We start from the raw sequence: 16671 nt of genomic DNA, 5'->3' as shown, positions 1-16671 counted from the left end.
GGAGCTACAGAGAGATGTCTTCGGGATGAGGTGCTGCCCTGTTTTTGTGACTTTTTGGAGGTTTTTCTCATCATTGCCCTCTAAAGACAATAAAGCATCTTACATAAGTTTATCAAGCAATCAAAATCTGTATTTTTACCACAGGAACAGTCAGGAAACCATTGTCACTGGAGATTTCCCTGAATGTTGTCTTTGTGGAGAACTCTAATCTTGGAGAGATACCTTGAAATTAATCAATGAATTTAAAGACCTTTTTTTATTTTAATAATGCATAAATTCATTGTTGTTGTTGTTAAGCAAATCAATTCAATTAGTGTGGTAGATCAATACAGGAAAAGTGGGATGCCGTGTCATTAATACCTCTCTCTCTACTCCAGAGAAAGATGGGACAAGCTTTGGTTCTGGGAAAAGAAAACTTTGAGCATCTTCTTCAAAACTGGCCAGTATTTCTCCAGCTGCAAAAGGGAATTTCAAAAGCAAATAACATTATCTTCAGTCTGCAACATGAATAATTTAGCAATACCTGAGAAATAATATCAGTTGTACCTGAAGGAATCAACTGAATGAGTTCAATTGTCACTGTTTCACCAGAGGAGGAGGAGAAAAACACTGCAATAACTGTAGTGAATAAGATGTGTGCTTAATTGTATTGAATGTGCACTTGTGGTGCATTTGAAATCTTAAAAGTATATATTTTTTTTAATTACTTGCACATAATAAAATATTAATCAGCTGAAAGGCCACTTAAAAGAGAGTAGACATTCATTTCAACACACTTAAGTACATAAAAAAAAAGAGTACTTTGTAATAATGTCAAATTAAAAGTTTTACTTAATTGTTTTTAATAATATTTTGTCATGCTTTAAAGAAGTATTTTGATGTGTTGACTAACATACAAAAGCACATGTACTTGATTCTAAGTTTAGTTAATACATTGCATGGGTCAAAATGATCTATTTTTCTTTTATGCCAAAAATCATTAGGATATTTAGTAAAGATCATGTTCCATGAAGATATTTTGTAAATTTCTTACCGTAAATATTAGTGATATGCATTGCATTGCTAAGAACTTCATTTGAACTTCATTTTTTGCACCCTCAGATTCCAGATTTTCAAATAGTTGTATCTCAGCCAAATATTGTCTGATCATAACAAACCATACATCAATGGAAAGCTTATTCATTCAGCTTTCAGGTGATATATAAATCTCAAATTTGACAAATTAAGACTGGTTTTGTGGTCCAGGTTCACATATAAAGATGTAGCCTTCTTAAGCGGGTCAAAAACATTCTAAAGTTCAGCTAATTGATATTAATATAAATTTATATGAACTATAATACACTGATTTAATTTTCAGGCTTATATGGACAGGACAGCAGAGAGATGACAGGAAAGCATTAGGAAGAGAGAGAGATCAGCAAAGGACCTCGATGCGGGATTCGAACTCGGGTCGCTGTGAGTACAACTGTGCTATATATCAGCAATCTGTGTGGTTAACTACAAGGCTACAAGATCGCTTTTTAAAGATGTTATTTATTAACTATTCTTAGAACCGAATATTATTCATAATTCAGTCATATTTGTTAACCGGTTCAACAGATGAAAAGCGAAGCGGATTTTGAAACCGTCAAATAACCGGAAATGACACTGGACACAACATGGGAGTTGTAGTTTTGTGGCTTGTTTATAGTTTACACTACTCTGCCACACCAACCAACGATGAATGAAAAACATATAATATATATGATATATTTGTAGATTTAGTACTTTCAAAAAATCTCACAGCGAAGCCAAACTGATAAATGAATTTGAGACTTATGAAGGAAATAATGAACATCCTACAATTGTGGACACTATAGCTGCGGACAATTTAATTATTGCACAGCTGTTTCCATCTGAGCATCCATATTAAATATAGCAGTTTATTTCCCCAGGTCTGAGATAAAACGACAACAGACAAAGTTGGTGTGCACTTGGTTTATATGGTCATTGTCAAGGGTACCAGAAATACAACTGAATACCAAGATTAAAAAAAAAAACTGCAAATAAAACTTGCACTTTAGATTTACAACTTAAAATAAATCTACCCATCTACATTCTTTTAGGTACAATAATAAAAGCAAATCAAGGTAACGACAGCATATTAGTCTTAGCAGACTGTCTGACCAGCGAGTGCTGGACTGCACATGCTAGCTAGAAACCATCTAGAAGAGCAAACGTTCATTTATGGTCAGAAATATTTGAAATGAGCTTGACTAGGAACGGTCAGCATATTATAAATAGATACACAACTGCATACAAGCGGAAATCAACTCAAATTGTAACAGTATCAGTGGCATTTTTATTGTATTAGAGCTTTGTAAGAACCATGAAAAACAAAAAATGGTAAATTCTTAATAAACATCAGAATTGAATGTCAGACCATAGGATAAAAACACAAAAGATATGATAAACTGAAAGCAAAAGTGCATCTGATACTTCAGTTCTGAGAGCCCTAGGCTGCCAGCATGACGTCTATATATTTTTTTAAAAGGAAGAAAGAGGGGATGAGGGTCAGTTCCCTTTGGCTCTATTCGCCATACACGCTCTCGTCACTGTAGGCGATGTAAAGGAAGAAATCTTCTTCGTGATGTTCCTGTGTGTGAGAAAGTGAAATTATAAGAGGAACAAACTCATATTGATATTGACAAACCAATCCGAGTGAAAGAAAGAGAGAGAAATACCTGGTACAGCTGGCCCATGGTGGCGGAGGTAGGGGGAATGACGTTGTTTACGAAGAAGAAGAGAGCATCCTCGGCCCTCAGGTGGATTCGCTTTCGGATGAGAAAGTAAAACTGGCCCACTAAAAAAAATACATTACATTTACCAGACATTTTTATCCAAAGCGACTTGAGGACAATGGAAGCAAAATCAACAAAAGAGCTATGACAAGTGCTTTTTACATCACTGAATTCAATAATGAAATGCCTAACTGAAAATCTTTTTTTTATATATATATTTTCATTTTACATTATTGACACACTAGTTTCCTTTTTTTGATATTGTGCAGTTGCTTTGACACAATATACATTGTAAAAAGCGCCATATAAATAAAGGTGACTTGACTTTTTTATTATATAAAGCTACTGTTAGAGGCCTTTTTTTTTTGCTTTTTCTTAATTGTATAATTAAAAAAAAGAAAATAGAATACAAAAAGAATAGAGAGACTTTAAAGAGTAAATGAATAGAGTGCAAGTCTAAAAGGGGCAAGTTTTTTAAAGAACAGAGAATAGAATAGAGAGAATAATTAGAATAGAGAGTGCTAGAGTTACAGGGTCAAAAGACAATTATAATAATAATATCTTCTGATGCAATCAGTGTCATTTTACATGAACATCATTAAAATAAAATCTTTTGAAATATAAAAGCACTTACCCGTCAGGTCAGAGGGGACCAGGTATTTCTTCTTGTCTAGGTCACCTATTCTGGCTTTAGGAGCTTTTTCCACAATTACCTAATACAGAATCAAACAAACACTTGTGAGTGTAGAAAATGCAGTGTACAGTTAAGTTCAAAATCAGCTGACAGTGTACTCATCTTCAGGCCATCCAAGATGTAGATGAGTTTGTTTCTCCATCATCAGATTTGGAGAAATGTAGCATTCCATCAGTGCCTCAGCAGTGAATGGGTGCCGTCAGAATGAGAGTCCAAACAGCTGATAAAAACATCAAAGTAATCCACACCACTCCAGTCCATCAGTTAATGTCTTGTGAAGTGAACAGTAAGAAACCAATCCATCATTAAGATTTTTAACTTCAAATCTTTGCTTCCGGCTAAAATACAAGTCCTCTATCCATAATAAACAAGCAACAACTGTACAGTTCTGAACAAATATGTTGGTGGATTTTGATATGAGAGTATAACAGGATGCACTTTTTCATCAGAGGAAGCAATATTCTGAATTATGGACTAATATTTTGAGCAGAAGTTAAAATATCTTGTTTCTTAAAAATGAGCAGCTTTTCACTTCATAAGACATTAACTGATGGACTGGAGTGGTGTGGATTATTGTGATGTATTTATCAGCTGTTTGGACTCATTCTGACGGCACCCATTCACTGCAGAGGATACATTTCCGTTTCCAAATCTGTTTTGATGGAGAAACAAAGTAATCTACGTGGAACACACAATTATAATACACTATCCATTCACCACACTCGCTAATTTTATCTTTATTTTCCTCATTTCTAATTTGCACATACTTGACCTGTACATACATAATTTGTCTATATTATATTCTATATTATCCTGTCGCTGTCTTTCTGTTGCACTGTGGAGCTTCTGTCACTATAACAAATTCCTCGTATGTGTAAACATACCTGGCCAATAAAGCTCATTCTGATTCTACATCTCGGATGGCCTGAAGGTGAAATTTGCAGCTAATTTGCTTTCTTGGGTGAACTATTCCTTTAATCCAGCGTTAGATGAAACTGGCAGAAACTACTGGTTTGCTTTCAATCGATTTTACTCATTCCTTTTGCTTTTCAAGCCCAATGTGTGTGATTTTTGACTCAGAGCAAAGAGGATCTGAGAAAAGCGGTGCTATTTTTGATAATTAGGCTGCAGATGAGGAACAAGATAACTGTATGATACACTTCAGACCCATAACTATTTAAGACCACTGTGCTGCTTCTCAGAAATATATTCAGTTTTTTCGCTATATGTAAAATATCCTTTAGAGGGTCAGAAATGAACCAGGACAAAAGCAACAAAATACCCCGTAGTGGATTCTTAAAATCATATTTGTAAAAATTGAGTGTTTCAAAGAATTGATTCAGCTGCTGTCAATACTGTTTTATATGGTATTATATTAGAGGATTGCTTGTTTTGTTGTTTTCCTGGTTTGGTTATGTAAACAAAGCCAGCCTTGTGGATGTAAACATGTTGACTGTAAGACATCTGGGCTATTTTAAGGAATCACCACTTCCACAAGGTCCTAAATGTATTATTTTAGCCCACAAATGCAGTTTAAATAAGACAACAACAAAAAACACTATAAGAGTTCACTCAGCCTTGAGGATTAAAGCAGATCAAACAATACAACTTTTAACTGTTCGTCTTTCAAAGCAGATTTGATTTGAAAAAGCGTGATGAAGACATTGATTTAAATAATAATAAAGAAGCTGAGAGATAAACAAGGCCCTCAGCAGTTTCGCCCTTCATATGCTAACGCTACTAAAGCTAAACATGTTTACGTTCGTGTACGAATAAACACAAGATGAATTTGGTTTTTAAGACAGCTGAATCGATTAAATCGTGTCGATATATCACGCCCTTCACGTTTGACTAGTAAAGCTAGCTTCTGTTTACACTAACGTTATATCAAACCGACTTACAGGAACCCTGTCTGGATATTTCTTCCTGATTTTCTCTCCCTCAGATCGCCTCTTCTCAAAAGGATGCTCTTCTTTGTATTGAAACTTCATGGTTGTTAAAGGAAGAGTAAATTAGTCTTACAAACACACACAGAGAGAGAGGTGTTACCAAGCGCTTCACACACAGCTGCTGTGTGCGTTCCCTTCTGCGCATTGATACCGACACACTATATTTACATTATTTTTGTCAACTCAAAACTGCATTTTCCCGAAAATCACACATACAGAAAAACTATTTGAAATATTTGATACAAGGCTCATTAAAGATGCTCGACGGTTACTAAAGACGTTTCTGATATCGAGTTTGTAAGGTACGGACTACTTTTTCCGCTCACGCAGATATACAAGCGGTGCTCCGGCCAGTCATATGACCATCCGCCCTCACTTCCGGTATCCGCAGTGACGCAGAGGTCTTTTAAAAAATGTTACTTGAAATTAAATAAACGTTAACTGGAATGATTTAATAAAACTTAAAATTAAAATAAATTATAAAAATAAAACTCATTTCATTCATACTAAAATAAACACTGGAGCAAATAATAAATAGGTTATGAACACTTTTTATGTATAAATTTGTATATTTTTGTATACTTTGTAAAAAAAAAAAGAAAAATTACTAATTGCTCATAACCTAAGGAAACAGAACATATTCTTTAAAATCATAATTTTTTTCATTAGAATTCATATTTTATCTTAACTTATTTCAAAAAGTGAAACTTTCATATATTCTAGATTCATTATATGTAAAATATTTCAAAAGTTTTTTTGTTTTAATTTTGATGAGCTTACAGCTCATAAAAGTCAAAAATCAGTATCTCAAAATATTATAATATTTCCTAAGATCAATCAAAAAAAAGGATCTGCCAAACAGAAAAGTTCAAGTTCTTTAAAGTTTGTTCATTTATGCACTCAATACTTGCTCGGGCTCCTTTAGCACAAACTCATGAAAGTCAAAAAGACTGCTGACTTGACAATGGTCCAGAAGACAATCATTGACGCCCTCCACAAAGAGGGTAAGTCACAGATGGTCATTACTGAAAGGGGTGGCTGTTCACAGAGTGCTGTATCAAAGCATATTAAATGCAAAGTTGACTGGAAGGAATAATTTGGGTAGGAAAAGGTGCACAAGCAACAGGGATGACTGCAAGCTTGAGAATACTGTCAAGCAAAGCTGATTCAAACACTTGGGAGAGCTTCACAAGGAGTGGACTGAAGCTGGAGTCAGTGCATCAAGAGTCTCCACGCTCAGACGTCTTCAGGAAAAGGGCTACCAAGCCACTTCTGAATGTTAAAAACTGACACCTTAAGTGTTACAAAGTTTTATATGTTGTTCTGTGTGTGTGTTTCACAGAGTTGATGGTTTGGATTAACCCTTTAATTGCCGTATCCCTTAAAACCAAACTGCCAGAGGGTTACTGTAATGCGTGTGCTCGCTGGGCACCGTTTTCCTGATGTCACCGGGCGTGGCGGTTGCACTGATGGCTTGGGCCCGTCATCGCTGCTTGCAGCTTTAATTTGTTGTTTTTTTCCCTTGTAAAAGTGGAGACAACTTGCACTAGCCTACTCCTTCATTTGTGGTCATATACGAGTAAGACATTACTCAAAACTACTCAAAATATTTATTTGTGTACATTCACAATAAAAAACAAAACGTAGCCTACTTTTGTGAAATAAAGGAAAACTGCCGCTTTCTCAGGAGTGCATCAGAAAAATGAACCGAAATTCTGCGTTTTAATTCATTTAGGAAAATATATTTTGCATATGGGCCTGTTTCTTTTATATATAAAAGCTTATGTTTTTCTCCGTTCGCAGAAGTGCTGCAGGTGCGTGAATCCTCACCTTCATGTTGTTTATGCTGCTTTTTGCGTGTTTAAAATGAATCCCCGGAAAACAAATTTAGGTGTTTGTAATGGGTCAAGCCATCTATCAATTTAAATTTAATTTAACAATCTTGTCGGTTAACATGGCTTAACGACCGTCGGTTAGGAGAAATAAAATAACTGGAAAGAACATTCCTATAAACGTTAATCAGAAATAATGCAACCAACCGTTTATGATCATTGCTTGATTATCAACAGTGGTCGATCTAGTCTATAGCAAAAGTACACAAAAAAAATCATGACACTTAATAAAAATTATTTTATGTAGGCCTAAACAATTTAATATAGGCTTTTTTTTTGTTGTTTCAAATAGATGAAGAACAGCTAGCCTAGCATATAATTTACACAATAGGATAAATTATGTATGGAAACAGCTCAAGGGCAATATTTTTTTGTGATGCACCAAAACTTATGCGACGATTCGTTTTTTTAGGGATGACGTCATGACGCACACAATTTTATCGGTAAAAGGCCAGTTGGATGGAAGCAGGCTGTAGACAGCAAAGTTTTTTTTAACGCATATCTCTTTGTCGATAACAAAACAGAGCAACATCTGGATGGAAACTTGATTAGTATCTGACAGGTGCACAGAGAAACCAACAAGGCCTTGAGTAAAAAAAAAGGTGTCTGTTGCTCAGTCAGCTCTTCAATACAATGAAGTTTTATAAATTCAAGTCTTGCCATTATTACATTTTCAGGAAAAAAAAACACATTTGTAAAAAGGCGTCCAAGTGGTAGGATTTCATAACCAACCACATACATTCTGTAGAGAAGAATTAGAGCAGAAAGGCTTAAAATCTGTCATTCAGCTTCTTCAAAGCTGATAATCATGACAAATTTGGACAGGCCTAACATACAGAAGTCATTAAAACCCCATGTCTTCCAAGACAGTACCTCAATAATAGCATATACAACTCCACCATGATAACCCTGAAATCTACCAGTCTGTCATAATCCGTGTTATCAACAGTTTTCCAGTGAACTCTATTCGATGTGCAGAGTGTTGATGGCCAGGTCTGAGCCAATCCGTTTAGTAGATCTCCTTCAGAACTGAGGTATGACGTCCCAAGACGCAAGTCATGAAAAGGTCTGCTTTTCTTGCCTCAAATATTTAAAAAAGAAAAACAGCAGATGTCTTCATACACACATCCCACAAACATAACTCAAACACGCGATCAGCATAGGTAGAGCTGTAAGGCAGAGACTCCATTTCGAAGAAGGGAAAAGAATAAAAAAACCTTCCCAAAAAGTTTGCCTTTTCCATCCCCTTTGAGTTCGGGACAGACTCTCCTCCCTACGCCCCTCACGTAAGGCCGTTTCTGAGAGGTGAAGAGTCGAGGGAGAACGGACAGGCAGATGTCAAATAGGGAAGCAGTTGGAAAATAAAAAATTAAATAAAAGAAGAGCGGACTTGAGGAAAGCCCTCGGTCGGACGATCACCAGAGTCGATGCTGGTGGAGATTCCTGCTCAGGACGGATCGTACGTCTCCCGTGAATCTGAAAAGGGAACAGAAAGTGAAGTGGGGTTCAAGTTAACTAGATTTACTATATTATTATTACTATACTAACTAACTTAGATTGTTACCTTAGTGCATCCAGCATGGGCAGCAGGTTAAGAAGTGCTGTGTCGCTTGGGTCACTAAACCATGACTTTATAGGTATTGCATTATCTATGGGCAAAAAACAGGAAATATTTGACAAATAATCACATATTTATGGAAGCCTGTTTCCTCCACTGAATAAAAAAATAAATAAAAGGAGGTCATTGCGAATTTCTCTCTCAATTCTGACTTTTTTTCCCTCACAATTGTGAGTTTACATCATAAATAAACAATTATATTTACTTAATTATTAAATAAATCGATATGTTATTGCGAATATTTGTGTTACTTGTTCATCATTGTGTCAGTGTTTTATTGCAAGAACAACAGTGTTTGTCCTTTAAGGGCTACTGTACAAACATGGTGGCGACTTCCATGTGTGTGTAGATATAAATTGCTCAGTCTAAGTTAAAAACATAACGGTTCATTATGTAAGGTCTTTATACACCTCTGAAAACTTAGTTACGTATATTATATTGCATTTCTGTCAATAGATCCTCCTAAATATTACACACGGCACCTTTAAGCAATTCTGAGAAGTCAAAATCATCTTTTTCATTTTTTATTCAGTGGCAGAAACAGACTTCCATACATATTAAAAACAAACACACGTTCTAGGGGAGAAGAACATTTTCTCAGTTGACTGTTACAAATCAAAATAAATAAATTTATGACTAATAGTGACAAAAACCAATCACAAATTCAATGTGCATTATCCAAGACAGAGCTAATAATTTATTGATCGGTTCCTCTAAAGTGATGTAATAAGTGGTATTGACTGATTGCGTTTTTTCTTTATGGTCATTAAGGTCATGAAATACTAAACTACATGTTCTTGTGTTGCACATTGTAAAAGCCAACAGCTACGTTTGCGTTCATTGATGGCTCAATCAGATTGAAAATTCATGTAAACACCTCAATCAACTGACGTTTGATCCAAATGAAATTGATTTAATTAAAAGGGTGTAGACCTGGAATAATCAACAGAAAATGCTTGAATCGGACTATTTTCTCAGTCGGATTTAAAAAAAAAAAAAACCAGCACAGGGCTGTGATCCGCATGTTTACATAGGTTTTACGTCACACGAACATGCGTGTGTTTACTTATGCCTTATGTCTTTGTAAATATTCGTGTCATCCACTGGAGAGTTCATAAATATTTGCTTAAAAAGCTCTTCTAACATGCATGTCAGGTTTGTTTTTTAAGACACGTCAAGGCATTATGTTCGCAGTAGCTCCAGTGACATCATCACTGTGTCTTCCTCCAGTTCTGAAAGTGGTGACTGGGTGCTAAATGCATCCGCTGACATATTGTTTGGAATATAAACAAATGTGAATCGGACTGCAATGCTTCATATAAAGAGAACTTGCAGAACCTAAAATCAGATTAGATTCGTTCGAAAATTAGTGCATGTAAACATACCTAGTGTTAGCATTCATTAAGTCTCTGACATATGCAATCCATAACTGGTCTTTAGAGCCTCTTGGTATGAACACCTAAAATATTTTTAAAATGTATTCAAAATGCAACAGTGCCTTCATATTTTAAGGTTTCTGCAGGTAAATTTAAGCCTTTTTCTAGACCTTTTTTTTCATTATTAATTAGAACATTGAAAGAAACAATATATTGACATTTTGTCGATTTATTGTCTTTATCGGTGTCTAAAGATTCTTAAATAAAGATGGATGCAAAATTATACGAGTCTTGTTTTCTGAGCAACTGATCAAAATTAAGCGAGTTTGATTAAAACCAGAACAAATATTTGCAAATGGGCTCAGAAAACGTTCATTTAAAGAGAAAGCTGGCTTTCATTCTTATTTCATGCATATCTTGGTTTAATAATGTTTAGCTATTTGAAGATATTTGCTTATTGCAGTGCATGCAACATTTAACGCCATGAATTTAAGATTTTCTGCTCTGATTTAAGACCTTTTTAAGGCCTTAATTTGTGGAAGGGGTAAATTAAGATTTTTTTTAAGACCTGCAGAAACCCTGTATATATTTTCAATGCAGAGTACAAATGCTTTTATTTGTGCAAAGAGGAGTTTATTTGTGTAACATGCTGTGCGCTTTCAAACCCATATTTGTTTGTTTGTTGCATGCAATAGTGAACAGCAGTGTGCATTTGGGGGAACCTTTGAGGCTTGTACATCAGCTGTAAAATTGAGTGTAAAATACAATCGACTTAAAGCCATTGTTGTGTTTCCTCTCTTATTAGCAGTTTTTTTTTTTGTTACCATTAAAATCTGTTGTTCAGCTTCTTCAAAGATCATATTCTATTACGTCATTCCTGATAATCATGATAAATTCATTTACTGCCAAGAACAAAATAGGATGGGAATTGACCAGAACAAAAAACCTTTGCCGCTGAATTGTTCTCCACGATCAGTTTCATAACCCTTGAAGTAGATTTGCAACCTAAAGTTCAGATGTTCTCAACATTAGATTCATTATATGCATGCGTGATGCATCAATACTGTTAAAGCCAGCATTATCATTTTCTTCCATAAAGTGATGCATTTCAGAGTAAAATTAATAGGGGCTCTTTTTATCCAAACTAATTGGATTCTGTAAAGTTGTCTTTATACGACTACATAATATAACATAAATCCTGTATTAAATCTGATGTTTGCTTATTGTTCACATTGCTGTGATGCTGAACATGATAAACATGTTGAGGGTGAAATGGCCTGAAGTACATAAGCACATCATGCAGGGAGACCAGCTAGACAACCACACACACACACACACACACACACATTAATCCTGTAAAAGCAGCGCTACACACTACAGTGTGCTGCTGAAATCAGGTCTGGTCTTACCTGGATGACTGCGATATGCTCCCGGCGAGTTGTCAAGAATGACTATACTTGATAAGTCATCATGTACAACAGACAGGTCTTTAATATAACTACCTGAATCCAGCGTACAGTGCTGCACAAGATAAAGACAACACAAAAAGACGACAAAACATAAACTGCATATCCTTTACTAATTCTTTCATTTTTATTCTTCTCATGGCAAATGTTAATGCAAAATGAAACCTCAAGAGTTTCAGTGGTTACCTGTCTATAGTATCTTCTTTTCAGGATTCCCTTGTTGTTATCCAGTTTATCAGCTACTGCAGACCCATAGATCTCCATGCTAGCAGTGAACACCACTAACTCATACCACTGACTGGCCACCTCCAGGAAGAAGTCCACATGCGGTCTTTTATGCACAAAGAACCTGACCGGGTGTTTGTCTATTACCACCTGGAAAACAACAACAGTTTATATCAGAAAAATGAAAAACGTACTATTACTGTAATATAATAAAAAATAACACTATTACACATCTATGACTATATTTTAATATTATAGTTTTTAAGTGTACTATTTTTGAAAATAAATTATAGTAATTACATCATTACTACTATTATTATATTTATAATATAGTATAATATGTGTATCCAATAATACCATTATTAATGATAATTATGATAATCATAACAATAGTTATTGTTCTTATAAGGAATGAATGAATTACATTTATTTTGTAACTGCTAGCTGATTAAATATTTTAAGAGCTAAGCATAAAGAAAAAACAGACATTTCCAAGAATTACCCTGGCCTATAATCATAATAACTGATATTTCCAGGTTTTCAATGAGCATGGTAACCTTTGTTCACAGATGTGCATTTTTAATACTGCAAATAAAAACAAGCACTTACTTTGAGGATGAAGTCTGGCGGTGTACCAGGCCGCACTGTAGGTCTGAGCACGCCATCGTGATGCGAGTGGATCAACGTCTCGTCGAGATCTAAAACTAAGATCTTTCGCTTCACGGTGTCTGGACAGAAATACAAACTCACATCTTACTCAATGAAAACACAGCACACAAGTGCAACGCTGCAAGACAACTCGCACTCAGATCAGGCTTTCTGTTGTCATACCGGCACCTTTTAACTTGAGGAGAAGAAAAGAAATACTCACTGAGTCTGTTTCTGGAAATGGGCGACAATGGTAAGATGTCATATCGCACTGTTTGATACTGGATTATCTAGAACAGGAAGGAGACAAAACAGGAAACAGCCACCTCAGTATGCAAAACATGTATTATACAGAAGACACTCCTTTTAGAGTTTATTTAGCATGCTATACTGGTTTTCATGAAACGTTTACATTTGAACAAATTCAATACTTGTGCTGCATCTTCAAATTCAATACTTGTGCTCATTAGTTTTATCGCATCTTGAGTACTGCCCTACGGTATGGTCAAGTGCTTCAGACAAACACCTAAAAAAACTTCAGATGGTTCAGAACAGAGCAGGCTAGTGCTTCATTATCGACTTCGGGCCAATGTTATATTTTTTATAAGTTATTCAAGTATCACACTCCTTGTTTTGTCTTTGAAAAGCTTGTTTATGTGGGACATGATTATAAAACACGTCAAGTGAGTAAGGGTCAACTTTTTTTTACCGTGTCGAGGTTCTGTTGCTTGGAATATGGTTCCCATAAATATAAGAAAGAGTAACTGTGCATATGCATTTCAAAGAAAATGTGAAGATATGCTTATAAATATGTAGATGTATATTTTAAGTGCGGAGATGTATAGTTTGTGATGTGATAAGTGAATTTGTGTTTTTTTTTTTTTATCTATTTGTACGATTGTCTGCTTTGGATTGAGTTATTGATATGTACTGCAGATTACACACACATATATATAAAATGCAATATATTTAGTACTACTACTGTACTACTCTGTTCAAAATAAATGAAAAGAAACGGAGCATAGATTATATTTGTTGTTTTTTTTCCTGTTGTACGGAAATCGTATCGAACCGTGACCCCCGAACCGAGTAAATATATATTTAAAGATGTAGACATACAGATAGATATTTAAAGATATAAATATATATTTACTAACTTATACATACGTAATATTTTAATTTAAATTTTGACCTGATGTAATCTAAATATGACTCATATTCTGGACTGCTCTCTAGATATCAGGATCAGGAAATAAGTCAAAATCAATAATAAATAATATTAGTTGATAATATTTACTATTGACATTTTAATTTTTGTTAAATATTTATTAGGTAATATTATGTTTTTAATATCAGGATTAACATCAGGATACAAGATGGCATCAACCAAAAAAAACAAACCAACAATAATGTATTGGTTAATGCATTAATATGGACATTTAAATAATTGCTATTAAATACAGTAGTCAAAATCTGAAGAGGATCAAAAAAGCTGTCCTAGGACAAGAATGCATTTTGGTTTAGGTTTTAGAATAACTTTGATGAAAGGTTTCGATCCACTTCAAATGCTGACTAGTGTATTTATACAATACTACATAATAGAAATATTCATTAGCTTATATTTATATTGGCTGATCATTAATATTAACTACAGGCTAGTGTGTTACTAAAAAGTTTGACAACTTAGCTGCTAATTCCAGGTTGTCTGTAACAGTGGGGACCCTGAATTAATAAAAACGAACGTAAGAGCGTATTTCACAACTGGTCAATTAGCAGCTTACTCAAATACGCAACCATCTGGAATAAACCTGAGCTCAAACTCAAGACGGCTTTCCCTTTAAGAGGTCCGGGACCCTCCGCTCACCACAATGTGGATACTCTTCCTCTCTTTCTCTAAATCCCTCTCTTCTGAGCTATCTTTAGCCCTCCCAGCTGTCTAAAAGTGTCAGCGGGACTTGGGAGAGCACAGCCGAGTGAAACTGCCAGGGTGACTTTGAAAAGGGGGCTGTTTATTCCCAACTTGATTTATAATGTCTGAACCAACCCGATGCCTGCGTGGCTGTAAAGCATGTTTAGTGAAGCGCTCGCTACTCCAGCACCCATATCCGAGTCCCAGACAAGTAATGCCTTTATAATTGTGTCTTAATGATCATCTTAAAGATTATTACACAACTGGATTGCCAAGGGCTGTTGTGCACAGTGGGATTACAGCCTGTTTACATACGCTGAGCTAAAGCATGTGACACATGCTAATCTGCTAATTATCAGCTAATTCTGAAAAAACAATGACCTATTGGATATTCACATATTATAATATTAATTAGTAATAAATTAACTTTTAAATTCTAAATATAATTAGAATATTATTTATTAATATCATATCATTTTTTAAAAATCATGCCAAGACATGATTTCCTTATTGTTTTAGGCTAAAGTAGTAGTACATTTTGTATTTAATGCCACGTCAGCATCTATTTTCATGGCGAAAACTATTAAAAAACACAAGTATAACAAATACGATAAAAATAAAAACCAGTAAACAAGTAATAAATCACACAAGATTTTGTACATTAACATATAAAAATGCTAAAACTTTTTCTAGCAAAATTACTTAAAATGCTAAAAAATATCATATATATTTTAGTACTCAGACTTATTTCAGTTAGCTGTCAAGTCAACATTTCTAATTATCGTTTTAGATTTTAACGTTTAGAATTTAAAATTGTGTTTTATTTTTATTTACTGGTTGTAAATAAACGTATTTAATATACTAAAAATGACTAATTTTAGTAGCAAGTCATATCTTACCCTGAATTTGCTCCACAGTAAAACTGTCTGATTTGTGTCTAAATGATGTTAATTTAGGTTGTATCTTACACTAATGATAAATGCTCATTAACACTTTAGGCCCACAGCAAAGTGTCACATTAACTAATTTTAGAAGCTGACGAACCTGCTGTCATTAGTTTGTAAATGTAAGTATGTTTAATAAAATCAGTGTAACAACTAAAACCGGTCTTAACGGAGACCCAAAAGGTTAAAGGATACATGAAATACTATAGTAATATATAGTGTTTTTAAACATACTATGGTAAACTATTTGAATTAATTTGTTGTGGTAATTCTATAATTGCTAAAGCAATATAAAACAATTATTTTACCCACATTACTATAGCCAGGCAGGTGTCTGCTGAGTGAAGTTGGGTGTCATGAGGAGTAAATGTCTCACCGTCCGTAGGTGCTTCCTGAGGATGTATAAGAAGCAGCTCCATAATCTGGAGGAGACTCCGAGGAAAGTGCGCACACCGAGCAGACACTGGCGCGTCTTCAGCAGGTCCACCATAGCACCTGAGTCCGTGAGCAACACAACACACCTGTGCAGACAACACCCTGCCAACCTTCACCTGGAGCGACTCAAATCAGCGCATGGAGGAACACTGACAACAGCGCGCGAGTAAAATACGAGCTGGTGACTGTGTTTCTCTCTCAGGTGCTCGTTGGCTAAGATGATCAAACCGAGTGGAGCGTCGAACAGCCGAGAGAAGCGCGACTGTCCATCCGCCGCGGCACTTTCGGAGGAAGCGAAGAGAAACAAGTACAATTCCTCTCCTCTGAGGACAGTTTAAAGAGCAGCACGGGCCGCCATCGCTTCCCTGACGTCACTTCCGCATAAAGTTTGCGGTCACGTGGCCGCGGAGGATTTCAAATACTCACTCAAACTAATCAGTTTCATTTCATTGATTTGACCCTCTAGCATCTGTTTTTATTTAAAACACTATTTTAACTGCTTGTTTTCTATATATAAAAAACACCAGCTTTCTCTATTCTTTATATATTCTATGTGGTTTCTTTATATCTATTATATAATTAACTTTTTTGACCCTCTCTCTCTAGCACTCTCTATTCTAAAAGTCTTTGTTTACAAAATATATGTATGTGTACTGTTTATTTATTATGTATATATATATATATATATATATATATATATATATATAAATACACACACATACAGTATATATTTCT

The 16671-nt window shown here is 35.0% G+C and overlaps 2 protein-coding genes and 1 pseudogene across 5 annotated transcripts in view; all 3 read right to left on the bottom strand.

Annotated features, from left to right (window-relative positions):
- Positions 1 to 2188, bottom strand: part of LOC306870417 — a 6496-nt pseudogene extending 4308 nt beyond the window's left edge. The window contains exons 1-5 of the transcript in view: positions 2167 to 2188; positions 547 to 618; positions 331 to 455; positions 140 to 223; positions 1 to 80 (exon numbers count right to left, since the gene is read on the bottom strand). The exon at positions 1 to 80 is cut by the window's left edge and continues 34 nt beyond it. The product of the transcript in view is annotated as an uncharacterized misc_RNA (transcript). The remainder of the gene's footprint in view (positions 81 to 139; positions 224 to 330; positions 456 to 546; positions 619 to 2166) is intronic.
- LOC306871977 (gamma-aminobutyric acid receptor-associated protein) lies at positions 1515 to 5795 on the bottom strand. The gene is made up of 4 exons (XM_079420278.1): positions 5376 to 5795; positions 3415 to 3493; positions 2724 to 2842; positions 1515 to 2635 (listed from the first exon to the last, which is right to left on the bottom strand). Exons 1-4 carry the CDS (start codon positions 5463 to 5465, stop codon positions 2570 to 2572), a joined length of 354 nt encoding a protein of 117 aa, XP_079276404.1. The 5' UTR covers positions 5466 to 5795; the 3' UTR covers positions 1515 to 2569.
- A 1220-nt stretch (positions 5796 to 7015) lies between these two features.
- Positions 7016 to 16340, bottom strand: LOC306874480 (CTD nuclear envelope phosphatase 1A-like). Of its 3 annotated transcripts, none has more exons than XM_079424570.1 (7): positions 15878 to 16340; positions 12872 to 12938; positions 12610 to 12728; positions 11962 to 12150; positions 11719 to 11830; positions 8880 to 8964; positions 7016 to 8791 (listed from the first exon to the last, which is right to left on the bottom strand). In XM_079424570.1, the coding sequence occupies exons 1-7, from the start codon at positions 15989 to 15991 to the stop codon at positions 8731 to 8733; spliced, it is 747 nt and encodes a 248-aa protein (XP_079280696.1). In that variant the 5' UTR covers positions 15992 to 16340; the 3' UTR covers positions 7016 to 8730. The 3 variants fall into 3 exon arrangements, 2 of the variants coding, with proteins under 2 accessions (XP_079280696.1, XP_079280697.1); XM_079424571.1 differs by having other exon boundaries at positions 7548 to 8791; positions 11812 to 11830; positions 15878 to 16314; XR_013784625.1 differs by having other exon boundaries at positions 7936 to 8791; positions 10319 to 11830; positions 15878 to 16319.
- Between the last annotated feature and the right edge of the window lie 331 nt (positions 16341 to 16671).

Source organism: Barbus barbus, assembly GCF_936440315.1.
Source record: "Barbus barbus genome assembly, chromosome: 1".
NCBI classification, from domain to species: Eukaryota; Metazoa; Chordata; class Actinopteri; order Cypriniformes; family Cyprinidae; genus Barbus; species Barbus barbus.
The sequence above is the reverse complement of the archived record's forward strand: the minus strand, read 5'-3'. Positions and strand labels throughout refer to the sequence as shown.

Coding starts and splice junctions, on each gene's coding strand:
- LOC306874480 (XM_079424570.1), bottom strand. CDS start 15,991: ATGGTGGACCTGCTGAAGACGCGCCAGTGTCTGCTCGGTGTGCGCACT. Junction 11,831..11,961: donor AAAGAAGATACTATAGACAG/GTAACCACTGAA, acceptor TATCTTGTGCAG/CACTGTACGCTGGATTCAGG. Junction 8,792..8,879: donor CCCATGCTGGATGCACTAAG/GTAACAATCTAA, acceptor TTCCCTTTTCAG/ATTCACGGGAGACGTACGAT.
- LOC306871977 (XM_079420278.1), bottom strand. CDS start 5,465: ATGAAGTTTCAATACAAAGAAGAGCATCCTTTTGAGAAGAGGCGATCT. Junction 2,843..3,414: donor GGTCCCCTCTGACCTGACGG/GTAAGTGCTTTT, acceptor TATTTTTTTTAG/TGGGCCAGTTTTACTTTCTC. Junction 2,636..2,723: donor CCATGGGCCAGCTGTACCAG/GTATTTCTCTCT, acceptor TCTCACACACAG/GAACATCACGAAGAAGATTT.